At 33.8% G+C, this 14,449-nt stretch overlaps 1 protein-coding gene across 8 annotated transcripts in view; it reads left to right on the top strand.

Moving 5' to 3' along the window:
- The first annotated feature begins 1,291 nt into the window (after positions 1-1,291).
- The window catches only part of LOC145292965 (AP-1 complex subunit sigma-2), a 143,114-nt gene continuing 129,956 nt past the window's right edge, over positions 1,292-14,449 (top strand). For 7 of the 8 annotated variants that reach the window (XR_013869633.1, XR_013869634.1, XR_013869632.1 and 4 more), the window contains exon 1: positions 1,487-1,626. Coding sequence is in view for 5 of the 8 variants with exons in the window: in XM_080139195.1 (XP_079995321.1) it covers positions 1,624-1,626 (3 nt within the window). In the remaining 3 variants the exon portion in view is untranslated. Of the gene's footprint in view, positions 1,627-14,449 lie in introns of all 8 variants that reach the window. The other variant, XM_080139193.1, reaches the window with a different exon arrangement.

Genomic DNA, 14,449 nt, shown 5'->3' with positions numbered 1-14,449 from the left:
GATGACTTTCGAAAATATCGGAGAAAAAAGCGACACCTCCCTGTAGAAAAGTGTTTAGTTCGGTTTGGCGATGGGCGCAACAGCAAAGAGTCATATTTTTTTTTTTTCATGTTCTTTACCTCATTCGCGGTACGGGTTTGAACCTGCCTGCCTACTACCACTTTTTTTATTTATTTATTTTTTTTTTGCTCAACACTCACCTCCAAACACCCAGACAACGCCAGGCACCCAGGCTAGTCATTTATAACTTAATAAATTTTTTGATTTTATTTTATTTACCATTCAATATAATCAATAAATGTTCCTATTTATTTGCCTCCCCACAAGGGGAGAGTTCGACACAAGGTCGGTTTTTAATATGGGGAAAATCCAGCTCCCCAAAAAGGGGCATTCTGGATAGGAATAAAAATTGTCTCAGTCATAAAAGATTTCTCTTCCACTGACCGAGGATAGAAAAAGTGAAGTGTAGTATCAAAACAGATACTACACTTTGTTCCTATTTACTTGCCTTCCCACGATGGCAGAGTTAGACACAAGGTCGGTTTTTAATGTGGGGAATATATACTTTAAAAGTGGCACAGAGAAATAGTTTTCATAAGAAATTACTTATTCAAAAAGTGGGGGATCATTTTTCTACATAAATTGAACGTGAAATGAGCACCCACTTTCTGGCCACCTAGTGATATTTTTAAATTTTTACTGACTTTTTCACGTAAAAATCATCTTTTTACCTAACAACTGGATAGGTTTTCGGGTATGCTGGAAAGGAATATCGCATTTAAAGTTGCCGCAAACAAGTAATTCTTTATGTTATCAAAAGTAGTTATTTCTATACGCGCATATTTTTGAAGTTCGTGCGTAAAAATGCGCGCTTGCGCGTACAGAAATAACCACCACTAATAACATAAAAAATTACATTGCTTAATATCCGGAAAACTACTTGTTTGCGGCAAAAATATGTGCTTGAGCGTGCAGAAATGATCACCACTGATAACATAAGGAATCACATCGTATCTGTATACATATTTTTCTTTATTTTGGTTCTTTAATGTTCTCGTGTCTTTATTAAAAGATCTAAGCAGAACAAAAAAAAAAAAACTTTTAGCAAAAAAAAAAAAAAAAAAAAAATGCCCCCCTCACTAGGTAGCCAAAAAGTGGGTGATGATTTTACGTTAAATTTATAAAGAAAAGTGATCCCCACTTTTTGAAAAGTAATTTCTTCATATCATGAAAACTATTTCTAGTATATATTCGTTTTCAGAGCACCCTCGAAAACCTTCTATGTCGTAATTGTACAGGTTTTTTGGAAGTTGGAAAGATTCTAGACGTTGACCAAATTGCCTCAGTCATGAAGGATTTCTCTTCCACTGATAGAGGACAAAAAAAGGTGAAGTGTAGTATCAGAACAGATACTATACTTTGTTTCTAGCCAGAAAGCCAAGTACGAGTTGTTAGTTGTTGTTGTTTATTATACGCTATGACGTATGTTCATTTTTTTTAGTGACGTTTTACGCAACAGTCCGGTGAAATTTTGCACACATCGATAAAACGTAGTACGCACATTTCTTTTCAGTTGCCTTCAGAAAAAGGGGAGGAGATTGTTTTTCTTTTTGCGGCTTCAAAATGGTAAGTTGTTTTATTTATAATATATTTTTTAATAAATGGTTCCGTTTTTTACTTTTAATATAAAAAGAAGGTTTGATTTTGCCTTAATGAATTTACTGCGCGCAAAATTAATTGCGTGGTCCAACTATTGCGGTTGACACCTGGATCAGTGGATCATAAAAACTCAATTTCTAAAAAAAAAAAAAAAATGGTTGAAATTAAAAAAATATTCAAACGATTTGACTATTTTAAGTACAATGACCCGCGCGATTATATAAAAAAGAAAACCTGTTCGTCTAACATATATATTACTAATTTACGAACAGATTTTAAAAGATTTGTTTTTTTTTATTTAAGAAAAAAAGAAATCATTTTTGTCTTCAATGCTTCTATAGTTATTCATAAAAATTACACAGGTGCTCTTTGTACCGTAGATTTTAGATTTAAAATAATGTATAACTGTTTTCATTTCATATTTGGTAATAATTACATGCATAAATGATTTTAAAGAAAATACCATTGGAAAAATTAATTAAAAACTATTTTGCTTTACGTATTCATTTGTGACTTATTGGCATAATTATATATATTTAATAATAATAATAATAATAATTATATATATATATATATATATATATATATATATATATATATATATATATATATATATGGAATTTAAAAGCCTTTAAAAGTTCCGTAAATATCGTATTTGAGGTAAGTAATTATTCGCTCAAAACGTTGGATAAAATCGAGTCCTCCTGCTCTCTCTTTTGTTTTTTTTACCTGTCACGGATATTTTCTTTTCGACAACCTGTTATTAGTAACCGAGCAAAATTTGGGAGATATTCCAACAGTCTCTATAGTATAATGGAACCATCATATTTGTTGTGTGTTAACTACACGTAACAAAAATGGGTTGTTGTCCAGAATTCAACCTTAAAAAAAAAAAAAAAGAATACAGGAAAATCTTTGATGTACATACGTACCTACCTGTCAAGCAATTTTTTTTCTTGAATTACATTTTCACCCCAAACAAGACAGTGCCACTTTACTATCAGGAACATATGTTGAAAGAATACCTATGTAGGGAGTTGAGCAGCAAGATATTTTTTTGTTTTTGTTTTTTTTTTACAAAGGAGTCCCCACTTATCAAGGCTCGGAGGCCAATCGAGGATAAGGTTTAATAAGCGTACCATGTTCAAAGGGACAATGTCGTAATAATTGATGGTAGTGGAAATTTGGTAAATTGGATTACTTAAGGGGGACGGTTCATCAAGAACTTGTTTATGTTGGACTTGAAGACGACCATATTATAGTCACCCGGAAAGCAGGCAAAAGGTAGAGAGTTCCACAAGTGTGCAATTTTAAGAAAGAAACTTTGTTCATGGAATCTGTGATTAGGTTTAGGCACTGAACTTCTGCATGTCAGTACAGCTGGAGAAGCAGGAAGCCAGAAGGGAATTCCACAGTCTAGCAGTTCTGGGGAAGAAACTATAGGAGTAGAAGGCTGTCTTATATCTAGGGATCTCTACTGTTTGTTAGGGGTATTTACGTCAAAGGGGTACAAGGGTTTGTAGTTCGTCAGAGCATCCACCATGAAAATACTTGTAAAACAGGCAGAGGGATACAACATTTCATTGATGGGACAGAGGTTGAAGCTTAGATGACAGTTCAGCACCTATCAGGTTGGCAACTCTCTTTTGAACCCTGTCCAGAAGTGAGAGACTAGTAGCAGATGCACCAGCCCAAATGTGACAACAAAACTCTATACGAATGGTAACCTTGTAGAGATACAGGATACTTTCAGGCGTAAGTAACTTTTTAGCACGATAGAGAAAGCCCACCTTCTTCACAGCAGCCTTGACAATAGGGCAGGTCGATTTTGGAACCCCAGTGAGGCAATGATGATGATAATTGTGGTTTGACTTAGAAAAGACCTACACGAAATATTTTTCTCAAAATCGTTCTTTGTTTGAGAAAATGACTTTAAAAGTTGAAAAATTGAAGCGATTAAAAGTTTTTCAGTGAATTGTTAAGAACGTCCCATCATCAAAACAATCCATACTGTTAAGAAAATGGAATCGTTATTTAGAATAATTTTTAAACTACATTTTTAAATAAAATGAGTGAATATAGTGAATTAATAAAATAAATATTAAGTATAAAGGCAAAATTATGTTTTTTAAATAATAACGACCAAAGTTTGCTTTTTCATTTCAGGAAGTTTTTGGGTTGGAAACATTTTAGATTTCACTGTCGCAAAACACGCTCGTTATTGATATTGAAAATTAACGTTTGTTTATTATTTAATTTGAAAACATAACGATTTAGGCTTAATTATTTCGAAAGGAAAAACGAAAAAGACTTGTTTAAAATATATATTATTATATTTCAAGTGTCTGCAGTGAATTTAAACATTTGTTTTATTATTTTTAATTTGTTTTTCAATTAGGTTGGTGCAAAAATAATGTCATTTTGTGACGTTTAAATGAACGTCAAAAGGATTATTTTTGCACCAACCTAATATTTCACATCCAATTCTATTTGAAATTTATATTAAAATATGGTAATACTCCAGTTTTATATTAAAAAAGAAATAGTCCATACAATTTAATTCTACACATTCTTTATGAAACATAACCATGTAAATGTTTCTATTTAATAAAAAATACTTTGCAGAAAATTGGTGTCAAATTTTAATTTCTTTTATTTTTAGGGAGTAATTGTTTTTAAGTAGTGTTTTTCTAAAATTATAGTTTTAAAATCAGATAACCCATAAAGATTAATACGAGTAAATAAGGAAACTCCTTTAAAGGTTTTTCATTATTTGTGCATGTTATTGTGCTAAAATAATTGTTATTTAGAAAGCCATTCTTAATATGGGAAGGAGGTTGTATTGTAACTATTCTGTACTTTCACCTAAAAATTTAATAAACAAAAATTTCATAAAATTAAATTTAACTTGAAAATACTATTAAAAATAGCATAGTAACATAGATGCACAAACACTTGTTTAAAATGGCACAGCTACAGCAAGAATGAATCTCTTTATGGATAAGTTCATGTTATCAAAGGAGGAGCTAAAATCTGCTAAAAATGTCTAAACTAAACACTATTATGCCTCTGATTTGGTTTAGTCCTCTCTTTGCAATATATCTAATTCACCTCTACAGAGTTTTTCATTATTTCTTATAACTAGCACTTATTTTTTTACGTATGAAACTGGAAGATAGCCTAATACAGTTTCCTTCAATTATAATCCATTTATTTATTTTACTTTTCAGATTAGAATGTCAGTAAAAGCATGACTTTCAGTTTTAACCTGTAGTTCACAAAATTCGCTGGTCCACCTTGTCATTTGGATTAAACAGCACCCCCAACTTCACAACAAGTCATCCAGTTTAGTTAGTTCCTCGAAAACAGTTATCCCCACTTAAAAAATAGTAAGATTTCTAAGTTAATTGTCAAGGAAATAATTAGTATTCGACAAGCAGTCAATCCACAATTGGCCTTGTTAAGGTAACATTATATAGGACAGAAGGTCAATATATTTTGCTGTAAGAGGGCCAAACAGATTGATTGCTGCAAGAGATTTCCTGTCAAAGTGAAAAGAATGAAAGAACAGCTAGACAGACTGTTTGATATATCTTCTTGTAGCTGTAAACTTTGAGATGTGATGACTTTGCAATAAAGTGCAAGACAGAAAATTGTCAAACAAGGCACATAATTTGCACTTGCCCTCCTAACAAGGAGGTAAAATTAATTCTATAGATTCACCTGCAATTATGTTCCTTTTTTGCGGAAAATAAAATAATATATTGGTATTTATTATGTAATCTGGCTCTATTATTAAACATGCAAATTTTCCCATTTTCAGGTTCTACTAGAAGAACTGCCATTTACAGCAATTTTTAAATTAATTGATGGAACAACAAAAAGCCTAACAACATTTACTGGTCATTTGAGGAAACTTTGTATCAATAATTATCAAGATTTGCCTCAAGTAGAATTCTAAAAAAATTAGTGTCCCTCCCGATCTTCTGACAGCAGAATAAACAAATAATTTAAGTGTGAAGACTAGAGGCTACTTTTTGAGTATGCTGTTGGCATTTCTTGTGGATAAGTTAACTTAGAAAATTGGGCCCTTGAATCAAGGAAGATGGCTAACATAAGCCACAAGATTAATGTGTTTATGGACTAGAGTTGTCTATCCTCAAACACTGATAAATTAAACATTTTGGTCAGATTTATCATCCAAGTGTATGCAGTTAGTTGGTTTGAGATCAAAACCGACAATATTTTTTTTTAGCCAACAACAGTATATTTTAATGATTCAGAGAACAAAACAGTTAAGTGAAATCCAAATTACTGTTTTAAACTGTTCAAAATATAGTGTGTTTGCACTACTTCCGGAAAATATAACATCGATGATAAACTCAGATGAATTGGATGTGAGAGTAGAGGGCATTCAAACGATTTTGTCCATTAGGTAAATAAATATTTATCCATTAAATTTTATTAGTTTTCTTAATTTACCCAAATAATACTTAGTTTTATTCATATTACATCGCAAAAATATAAAAAAATAAATGTTTTCAAATAATTGTTGTGTTCTTTTTTGTGTTGTTTTTCCCAGAAATAGTGAACAACTCAAAAAAATAAAAAATTACTGCTATCAAGTTTGCAGTCACACACTGGTCAAATTTGATTGATTTTTCTCAAAAAGTTGTATATGGGCAGGAAGCAAGACAGAACCATTATTACAAAGTCATCGTACCAGCAAATTAGACCTTGATTTTCCTCAAAAGGAAATTATAATAGAACTAAATTGTTCTGTATAAGTTTATATTATTGCCTCTAATAAAAAATTAAAATACATGGTTCTGTAACTTGTATCAAGTTGTTATACTGTGTAATACATCTCCACATATTTTTTTGAATTGTGAAATTAAAAAGACTTAGTTGCTAATTAGCTTTTTTTTTTGTTTTGTTTAATCAGTGCAGTAAAAGTTGAGATATTTTGCTAGTTATGATTCATAATTAAAATGTATTTATTTTTCTTTCAATGTATTTCATATAAATATATCAATTTTAATTGAATATTTTATAAAAATAGTGAAATTTCAAAGTCAGTGTTGTGAAAAATGCTATGAAAATGAAGGATTTTTAGCATTTTTCTATACGATTTTTAAAATTAAATGCTCAATTTACTGTTCAAGATGGGAATCTAATTTTTGGTATATGTTCTTATCACGTCAAATCTGAACTATCATCAGTAGTGCCATGTTGATTTTCTGAAAAAAGTTGCAAATTGACCTGCCCTACCTTGACAATGCTCTCGATGTATCTGTTCCAACTCATGTTCCTTGTGAACGTTAAGCCGAGGAGTTTGAATGAAGTACTTTCAGGTAATGTATCTTTAGCCATTGGCGGTTAAGGTTTCTTGTAATTATTAAAGAAAACAAGCTTAGTCTTGGCAGCGTTGAATGTTATTTTCCATTTTTGTCCCCATTCCACTACAGACTGGATGTCTTCCTCTAGGGTTTTCGCTATTGCCTTGGATATATATTCATTTATTTTCTCCTCATGCCTAATATAGAGCATGGTGTCATCAGCAAATATACCCATCTCAGAGACTATTTTATCAGAGAGGTCATTTATGAATATGAGGAATAATAAAGGTCCAAAGATCGACTCCCGTGGTACACCCGCATATATATCATATTGTTTAGACGTACGACCATCCTGGATTCTTCTCTTACTTAGGAAGGATTTAATTATGTTGAGTATTTGTCCAATAATAACATAGGATCTAATTTTCATGAGAAGACCATCGTGCTATACCCTGTCAAAAGCCTTAGATATATCTAGGGCTACTGCCTTTCCCTCTCTGGCCTTATCCAGTTCAAGGATTACAGTTAGAATATCTACAGTAGAATGGGCTTGTCTAAATCCATATTGATGGTTGGACAGAAGTTTAGCAACTGTAAGGTGGTGGACTAGAGCTTTAATTATGAACTCACATATTTTGATGAAAAGTAGGAAACAGTTTTCCAGCAGTCAGGAAAGCATGATTTGTTAAGGTATTTGTTGAAGAGTTTGGAGAGAACTGGAACAACCTTGGCTGAGTATTTTTTAATAGTACAGCCGGGATGAGATCAGTTCCACATGTTTTTGAGGTGTCTAGGTTTTTAGTCGCGTACAAGTGACTCTATAAGTCACTCCGTTGGTCTGTCGGTCTGTCCGTAACACTTTTGTGCTTGGCCTTTTTGGTTAAGATCGAAGGTCTGTTGTTAATAGGTGCTGTTCTTAGCTTTTTAAGCTTTTCTTGGCCTTTTGGCCAAAATCAAAGTGTATTATCTGTTCTTACATGCTGTACTTATTGTGATATAAAGTTGGGGATCACTTTTCTGTATTAATTTAATGTAAAATGATCACCCACTTTACAACCAGTCAGTCTCAAAGCCATTCAATTCATTCTCCAGATCATTCAAGTGTTTTTAAAGGATTCCAGTTATTTTTTAAGCATTCATGTCATTCTTAAGGTCATTCAATTCATCCTTAAGTTCATTAAAGTCATTCTAAGTCATTTACTTTGTATTTATTTAAGTCATTTCAGGCCATTTTTCGGTCATTTTAGTTTATCTTTAAGAATTTCATGTCAATCCTACATTCACGCATTCATTCATTACACAAGAACACGTGACTAATGGCTATCGGCTTTGTTTATTATATCATGTACTTAAAAAAAGGTGTTTTCAGATCTAGTGTGGTTTCTGTCTACAAAGGAAATTTGGGGAGGGAGTGGTTTGCTGGGTCCAAAGTAGAGTTTGAGGAAAACTGATGGGCAAGTTGCCGTGCAAGCAACCGTACGGTTGTTGGATAGTGAGGGAATTGTTGATTGCCCATTATTTACTACGCTGTTGTAGATTTTCCAGAAATCACAAGTTCCAAATTTCTGTGCTTCAATGCGTTTTCTGGTGGTTTTGGTATATTCTCTCTTAGTTGTTGCTACTTCTTTCTTACAGTTAGTTCTATCTTCTATAAACTTTTGTCTGTTTGTACTGGACTTATGCCGGATAAATCTGCGGTACGCATGGTACCTTTGAGCAATCGCAGCTGCACAAGTAGAAGTAAACCATTGGGGAGAGTGGTAGTTTGCTAAAGAAATTTTGTGTGGGAACATGTGCTTCAATTGCTGCTTTGAACCATTCAGTGGTCTCATTTGCACACTGTTCCATAGGAAGAGAAAAGATATTTCCCCATGGGGCATCTCTGGTGTAATCTCTAATGGCATCCCAGTCAGCCTTATTGTAATACCTTGTCATTTTTAGTAATGACTCTTCAACTTAGAGTTTAGAGTGATGTCTATCATTATCACAGCATGATCAGAATTCCCGAGTGGGCAATGGGCATTTATTACACAATTCTCAAGAACTCTTATCAGAAATAGATCCAGAAGTGAGGCTTGCTAGTCCTGATGATCTGAGAGTCTGATTGAGAATGTTACTGTCTGTGTCAAGGAATGGGATATAGGAAAGTTATGGATGATGCTACTAGCTGCATCTGTGTAGTTAGAGAAGCCAAGCCAATTATTGTGGTGGGCGTTAAAGTCATCAGATACATGAATTTGGCCGATTATGTCAAGAGAGAGTGCTACATCTATGCTGTCAGAGACCTGATTGATTAGAGTACAATCCATGGTCGAGGGAGAACGATAAAGAAAATATAAGTAGCAAACGCTATGTTGTGAAGTTAGTTTAAAGCACATGAAGGCCTGGTCATATGATTCTAGTTTAGATTCCCTAGTCATGGCGAGGGTGTTGCGAATATAGACTCCAAGTCCATGCATGTGTCTGTCAGTGGAAGATAACCAGACATGTTAAAAATGTTAGAGGGGATGGAGGAGTGCAAGTTAGTTTCACTTAGTGCTAAGATATCCTGGGAGAATTGAAAAAACTGTTGTTGGCATTGGGAAATATGCGCAAAATTTTCTGATTCTAATACCTCATGTTCTGATTTGTCCGATTCTGATTAATCATCTCAGCAGTAATATATATATGGTAAAGGTGTACTATTTTTCCACCCTCAAAAAATCCTTTAAAATTACCACTATTATGGGTTTTCAAGGGCGCTGAAAAGGAAAATGAGTTAAAATTCCAGGAAATGAGAAGTTTCAAAGATATGAAGAAGTTATAGTTTCAAAAAGTGAGGAATCACTTTTCTATATTAATTTAATGTAAATTTTTTTTTTAAGGGAAAAATTCAAATAGATAAATAAATGATACCATAGCCAATAAGTGACTTTTATATCTACCTAGTTCGTTTTTTGTGCGTTTTAAAGTAGCTTTAATTGCTCTCTATTTCATCTGAAATATTTACTTTTCATGAAGTCTAAGCCAACAAAGATGGCCACTGCATTCTTCATGTGTTGGCGACTATTTTTGTTTGCTTAGACCTTGTGAAAAGTGAATATTTCAGAAGAAAAAAAAAATGATTAAAAAATACTTTAAAAAAAAAACTCTAAAAAAAAAATGAGACAGATAGGTATAAAAGTCACTTTTGTTGACTACACTAACGTTCATCTTGTTTAATAGAGATAGTGGGAATTGCTATAGCTTTTCTTTCTTCAATAGCTTCAAAGAGGACCTATTTTTTTATTTGCCATCTCTGTGTTTTGCTCTTAACTTCTCTGCCAACCTCTTCCACATATCTTCCAATTCCAGCATAAATCACAAGACATAAAAAAAAAACTTCAGAACCCTATCTTCTCCTGTAGGTCCCTACTATCAGATTTCCTTTTCCAACATTCTAAAAGTTGAAATCCACTTACAGGAGACCTAAGCTGACATGTTACTGTGCAAAACTGGCATTGGGTGTTCAGGTTCTACAAACAACTTAATGATCACAGGTTATACAAACATGACCTTAAAACTGAATCCCCAAAATTCCTATGCTCATGAATCTGCACCTACATCAGGGATGGTTTTCTAAGTGGTAGAAACACTTTCAATGAATTTTCCCTATGTGTGTTTCTATCTTGCACTTGTTAACAACACCATTATCATCTTCGTCCTCTAGCATTCTCTCACTGATGGAGTTGCTGTGATTGAGCTAATCTCTGACAAAATTGACAAGATCCTGTCTGTTCACTCTTCATGTTAGTGGGAACTTTAATGTTCAATGTTGAGTGTCTAGCTGTACCAATGACAGATCTCACTCTACCCCTACAAGAAACTACCATGAGGATCAACTACAGAGAGCTTTGACACTATGCAATCTTTCAAAAGGCAACTTAGGATGATCTCTTCTCTGTATACCAGGGATTTCCAAACCTTGATAGAAACACTCAAGTGTTTTACTTCTCCATAGCAACAAAGCCTTTCTCTATTAATGATATTAATGTTCATGAGACCAAGCTGTCCCAGCAGATTTTTTGACCATACAATTTGTAATTAATTTATTTTGAACTCTAGTTCACCCCAAACAATGACTGCACATTACAGACCATTGCTCTGTTGTTGTGTTGCAATCGTAGCAAGTCTACTTTGGCCAAAGAGCAGGTTTCATTTGCATGGAATATTGCACTGCAAACATAGGACCTGTAAACATGGCAGTGCAATGCTTCATGCAAGCGATACCTGACCTTTAGCCAAAACAAATCGTAAGATCTGCTGAAACAGATTGATCTCGTGGACATAAATTGTTTCATGCAATTACATGTTAACATTCCAGAAAAATATTTTATAATTTAGGAGGTTCAATTTGCTATATAAATTTAACCTAAAATGACTTCACCTTGACCATAAAATGTTACTGATCATCCCTTTCTTGACCACGTAATGTATGAAAGAACAGGTAACATTTGTTTGTATTTTACAAAATGGCTACAACTTATAAAATCTTTTTCAACAAATGCTTATATATATATATATATATATATATATATATATATATATATATTTTTTTTTTGCCAAAGTGGGCTCAGGTTAGTATTAGGGTTACTGAAAGAGCATGCTAATTTTTTTACATGTTCAACATTTTTTTTTCAGCAGAAAAATAAAGAGGACCTCTTTCCCCAAGATAGCAAACATTTTGGAAATATATAAAAATCGTTACTCATTCGATCCTATGCTATGTGGCTAAGAAGCGGGGTGGTCATTTTATGTTAAACTTATATAGTAAATAGAACACGGACTCTAACGCTTAAAATGTTTAATAAATTTTATCAGATATTTCCAAGAAATCTATGAATAATCAGATGAAAAGAATAAAAGCTCATCCTTACGAAAAAGCATGGGGGGCAAAGGGTAGAATTTATAAAAACTGTTGATTGCCACATTTAGAACATTTATCGAAAACAAACAAACCTGTTGCAATACTTCCCTTCACTTTGTTTTTGTGTATATTTTGGATAAAATTAATATTTGATCTTACATTGTATTACCTATGAATTGAATAAGTTTTCATTCATATTACTAGAATAGAACGGATGATGATCAGATCATGGTGCAATTATTATACCAAAGTTGCTGCAGATCATGTCTTCCGCCCGTGTAACATGGCAGAGAAAACACAAAAGTGATGAATAATAAATATTCTTACTGTCGCATAGCAAATTTATGCCAGTTAAAAATAAAGCAGTTGTAATAAATTAAAATTAATGGTTTACCTGGCATCTTTTACAATAATGCCTCGACTCTTTCATGATCTCTTGTCAGAAAGGCTTCCTGTTTTCCAATATTTATCGCAATAATTAATACTAGCAACTAGTTATATGGTTTTGGTTTCATATGCATTGTTTTAAAATTTAACATTGACACTGTACCAAATATTTTCTTTCTTTATCATAGTTGAATGTTTGTTAAAACCAGAACTGGCAGCACTTTTTTTTTTTTCAACCCTCTCTCTCTCTTTCTCTTTTTATTTTCCCTTCCTTTCCTCCTGTCAGTTAAATAAAGGCAAGTAAAGATCAGAGAATGAAAGCAAAAGGACAAATCAAGACTTCCTTTCCCTCTTTTTTCCTTTCTTTTTTTTTTAAGATCTACCTTTTCTTTTTCTTTTTTTTTCTTTTTTTTTTCAGGTGTCCTTAGGTAGAGTAAAAGTACAGGTTATGCTATTCATGTCTAAAAAAAAAAAAAAAACAATTGATCAGGATTAAATATAGAAATCGATGAAATAAATTGAAAATATTTTTTTGTTTTTAAAGGTATTCCTTTCCCAGCCTTGTCCGGGATTAAATAGTATTAATATTAAACCATTGTTTCATTGTCCTATAAATAGAACACCGAATAATTTATTTTTGAAATCTATATGATAATATCTAATAGTACTGTTTACTGTATAATTACTCTGAAGAAAGGATAAAATTCATCTATATTAATCAACTTCTCTCCACGAATTGTTGGAACCTTCTTAAAAATTCTTGTCTAATCTGCTAAGTTTCTATTTTTCCGATGATGTATGAACTTATATAAATGAGTCTTGCAACAGTAAGTACTAACTTATTGGCAAAAGTGAAATTTAACTATTTGTGTGAATTGCTTTGCTCCTTACTATAATGGGTAAATTTTATCTTGAATATATAGTCTCTTAATTTTTAAAACATATCATATGGATCCAGTGTTCTTATTTATAGGAGAGTCTTCTTTGTTTTCTAAATAAAATAACTTTTACTTTCAATTTGTGTATTCTGACTCATTTTTTAGTCATTATACAAAGTTTCGGGTTTGTGTTACTGTACACATAGATTCGAAAAAGTTGTCACTAAACAAATATAGAACAAATAAATGTTATCAAAGGCAAGATAAGTTACTTTTCTACCTAACTGGATATGTTTTTAGTGTTTATGTGGTGAAAGCTGTGAAAATGAGGGCTTACCGTTCAAATGACCTAGGTGTGCGTGTGTGCTTTGTCATCACTGCGAAGCTAGGATAGGAAAAGAATTCCAAGATGGCGCTGACGGCGTTTTGTAATGGTATGATCTCGGAAACTCTCGCCAAATCTCGTGCATATATGCAAATCAGTTGGTCTTCGACAACTATAAATTCAGGTCGTTTTGGAAGGCAAGCAGTAAGGAAAGAACGGCCGGTTGGTAATTGTGTACGCTGGTTCGTATTGGTGGCGTGTCACCGTGTCTGTGTGTGTGTACTGATCGAACCGCTTTCCTGTCCCTTGGACTTTGAATTTGTTTAGATTGGACTTCAACTTCAAGCTATTTCGGCTGATATCTCCGGTATGGACAAGTTCAACCTGAAATTGATCCCAGAATTTGACGGCTTCCCGGAAGGACCTTCGGTGGTCGAATGGCTAGAGAAAGCTGAACGCATTTGCCGGTTGTGCAAGATAAAGGACCCAGCTATAGTCATCCCGCTTAGGCTCACCAAGGGGGCCTATGCCGTGTATCAGCAGCTCGGGGATGACGCGACTATAGAACAAATTAAAGAGGCGTTGTACGGAGCATTTGGAGCGGACCCTTTTGTTGCCTGGCGGCAATTTTCTGGACGACGGCTTGGGCCAGGAGAGACGGATGTCTATCTGGCTGATCCGAAGAAGCTTGCCGCCCCCTTCGGGGGTGCAAGCAACCGCATACTGGCGTGCGCCTTCCTGTCTGGGCTCCCGGAAAACGCCAGTCGACTGATGCGGGCGTCATCGAGACTCAATGAGCTTGGATTAGAGGAGCTATTGGCTAGAGCCCGAAACATCATGAAGGATGACGAGGAGCCAGTCTTGGCGGCAGTTGAGGCATTGGAATCGCCTGTAGAGATCCGACGATACTATAAATGTGGCGGCCCCAACCACTTCGTCAGGGATTGTAGGAGTGACGCGAAGCGCGCTCCGGATT

This window comes from Euprymna scolopes, chromosome 14, assembly GCF_053919585.1.
Source record: "Euprymna scolopes isolate OS-2025 chromosome 14, ASM5391958v1, whole genome shotgun sequence".
Classification (NCBI taxonomy): domain Eukaryota; kingdom Metazoa; phylum Mollusca; class Cephalopoda; order Sepiida; family Sepiolidae; genus Euprymna; species Euprymna scolopes.
This window is presented reverse-complemented; position numbering and strand designations above follow the sequence as displayed.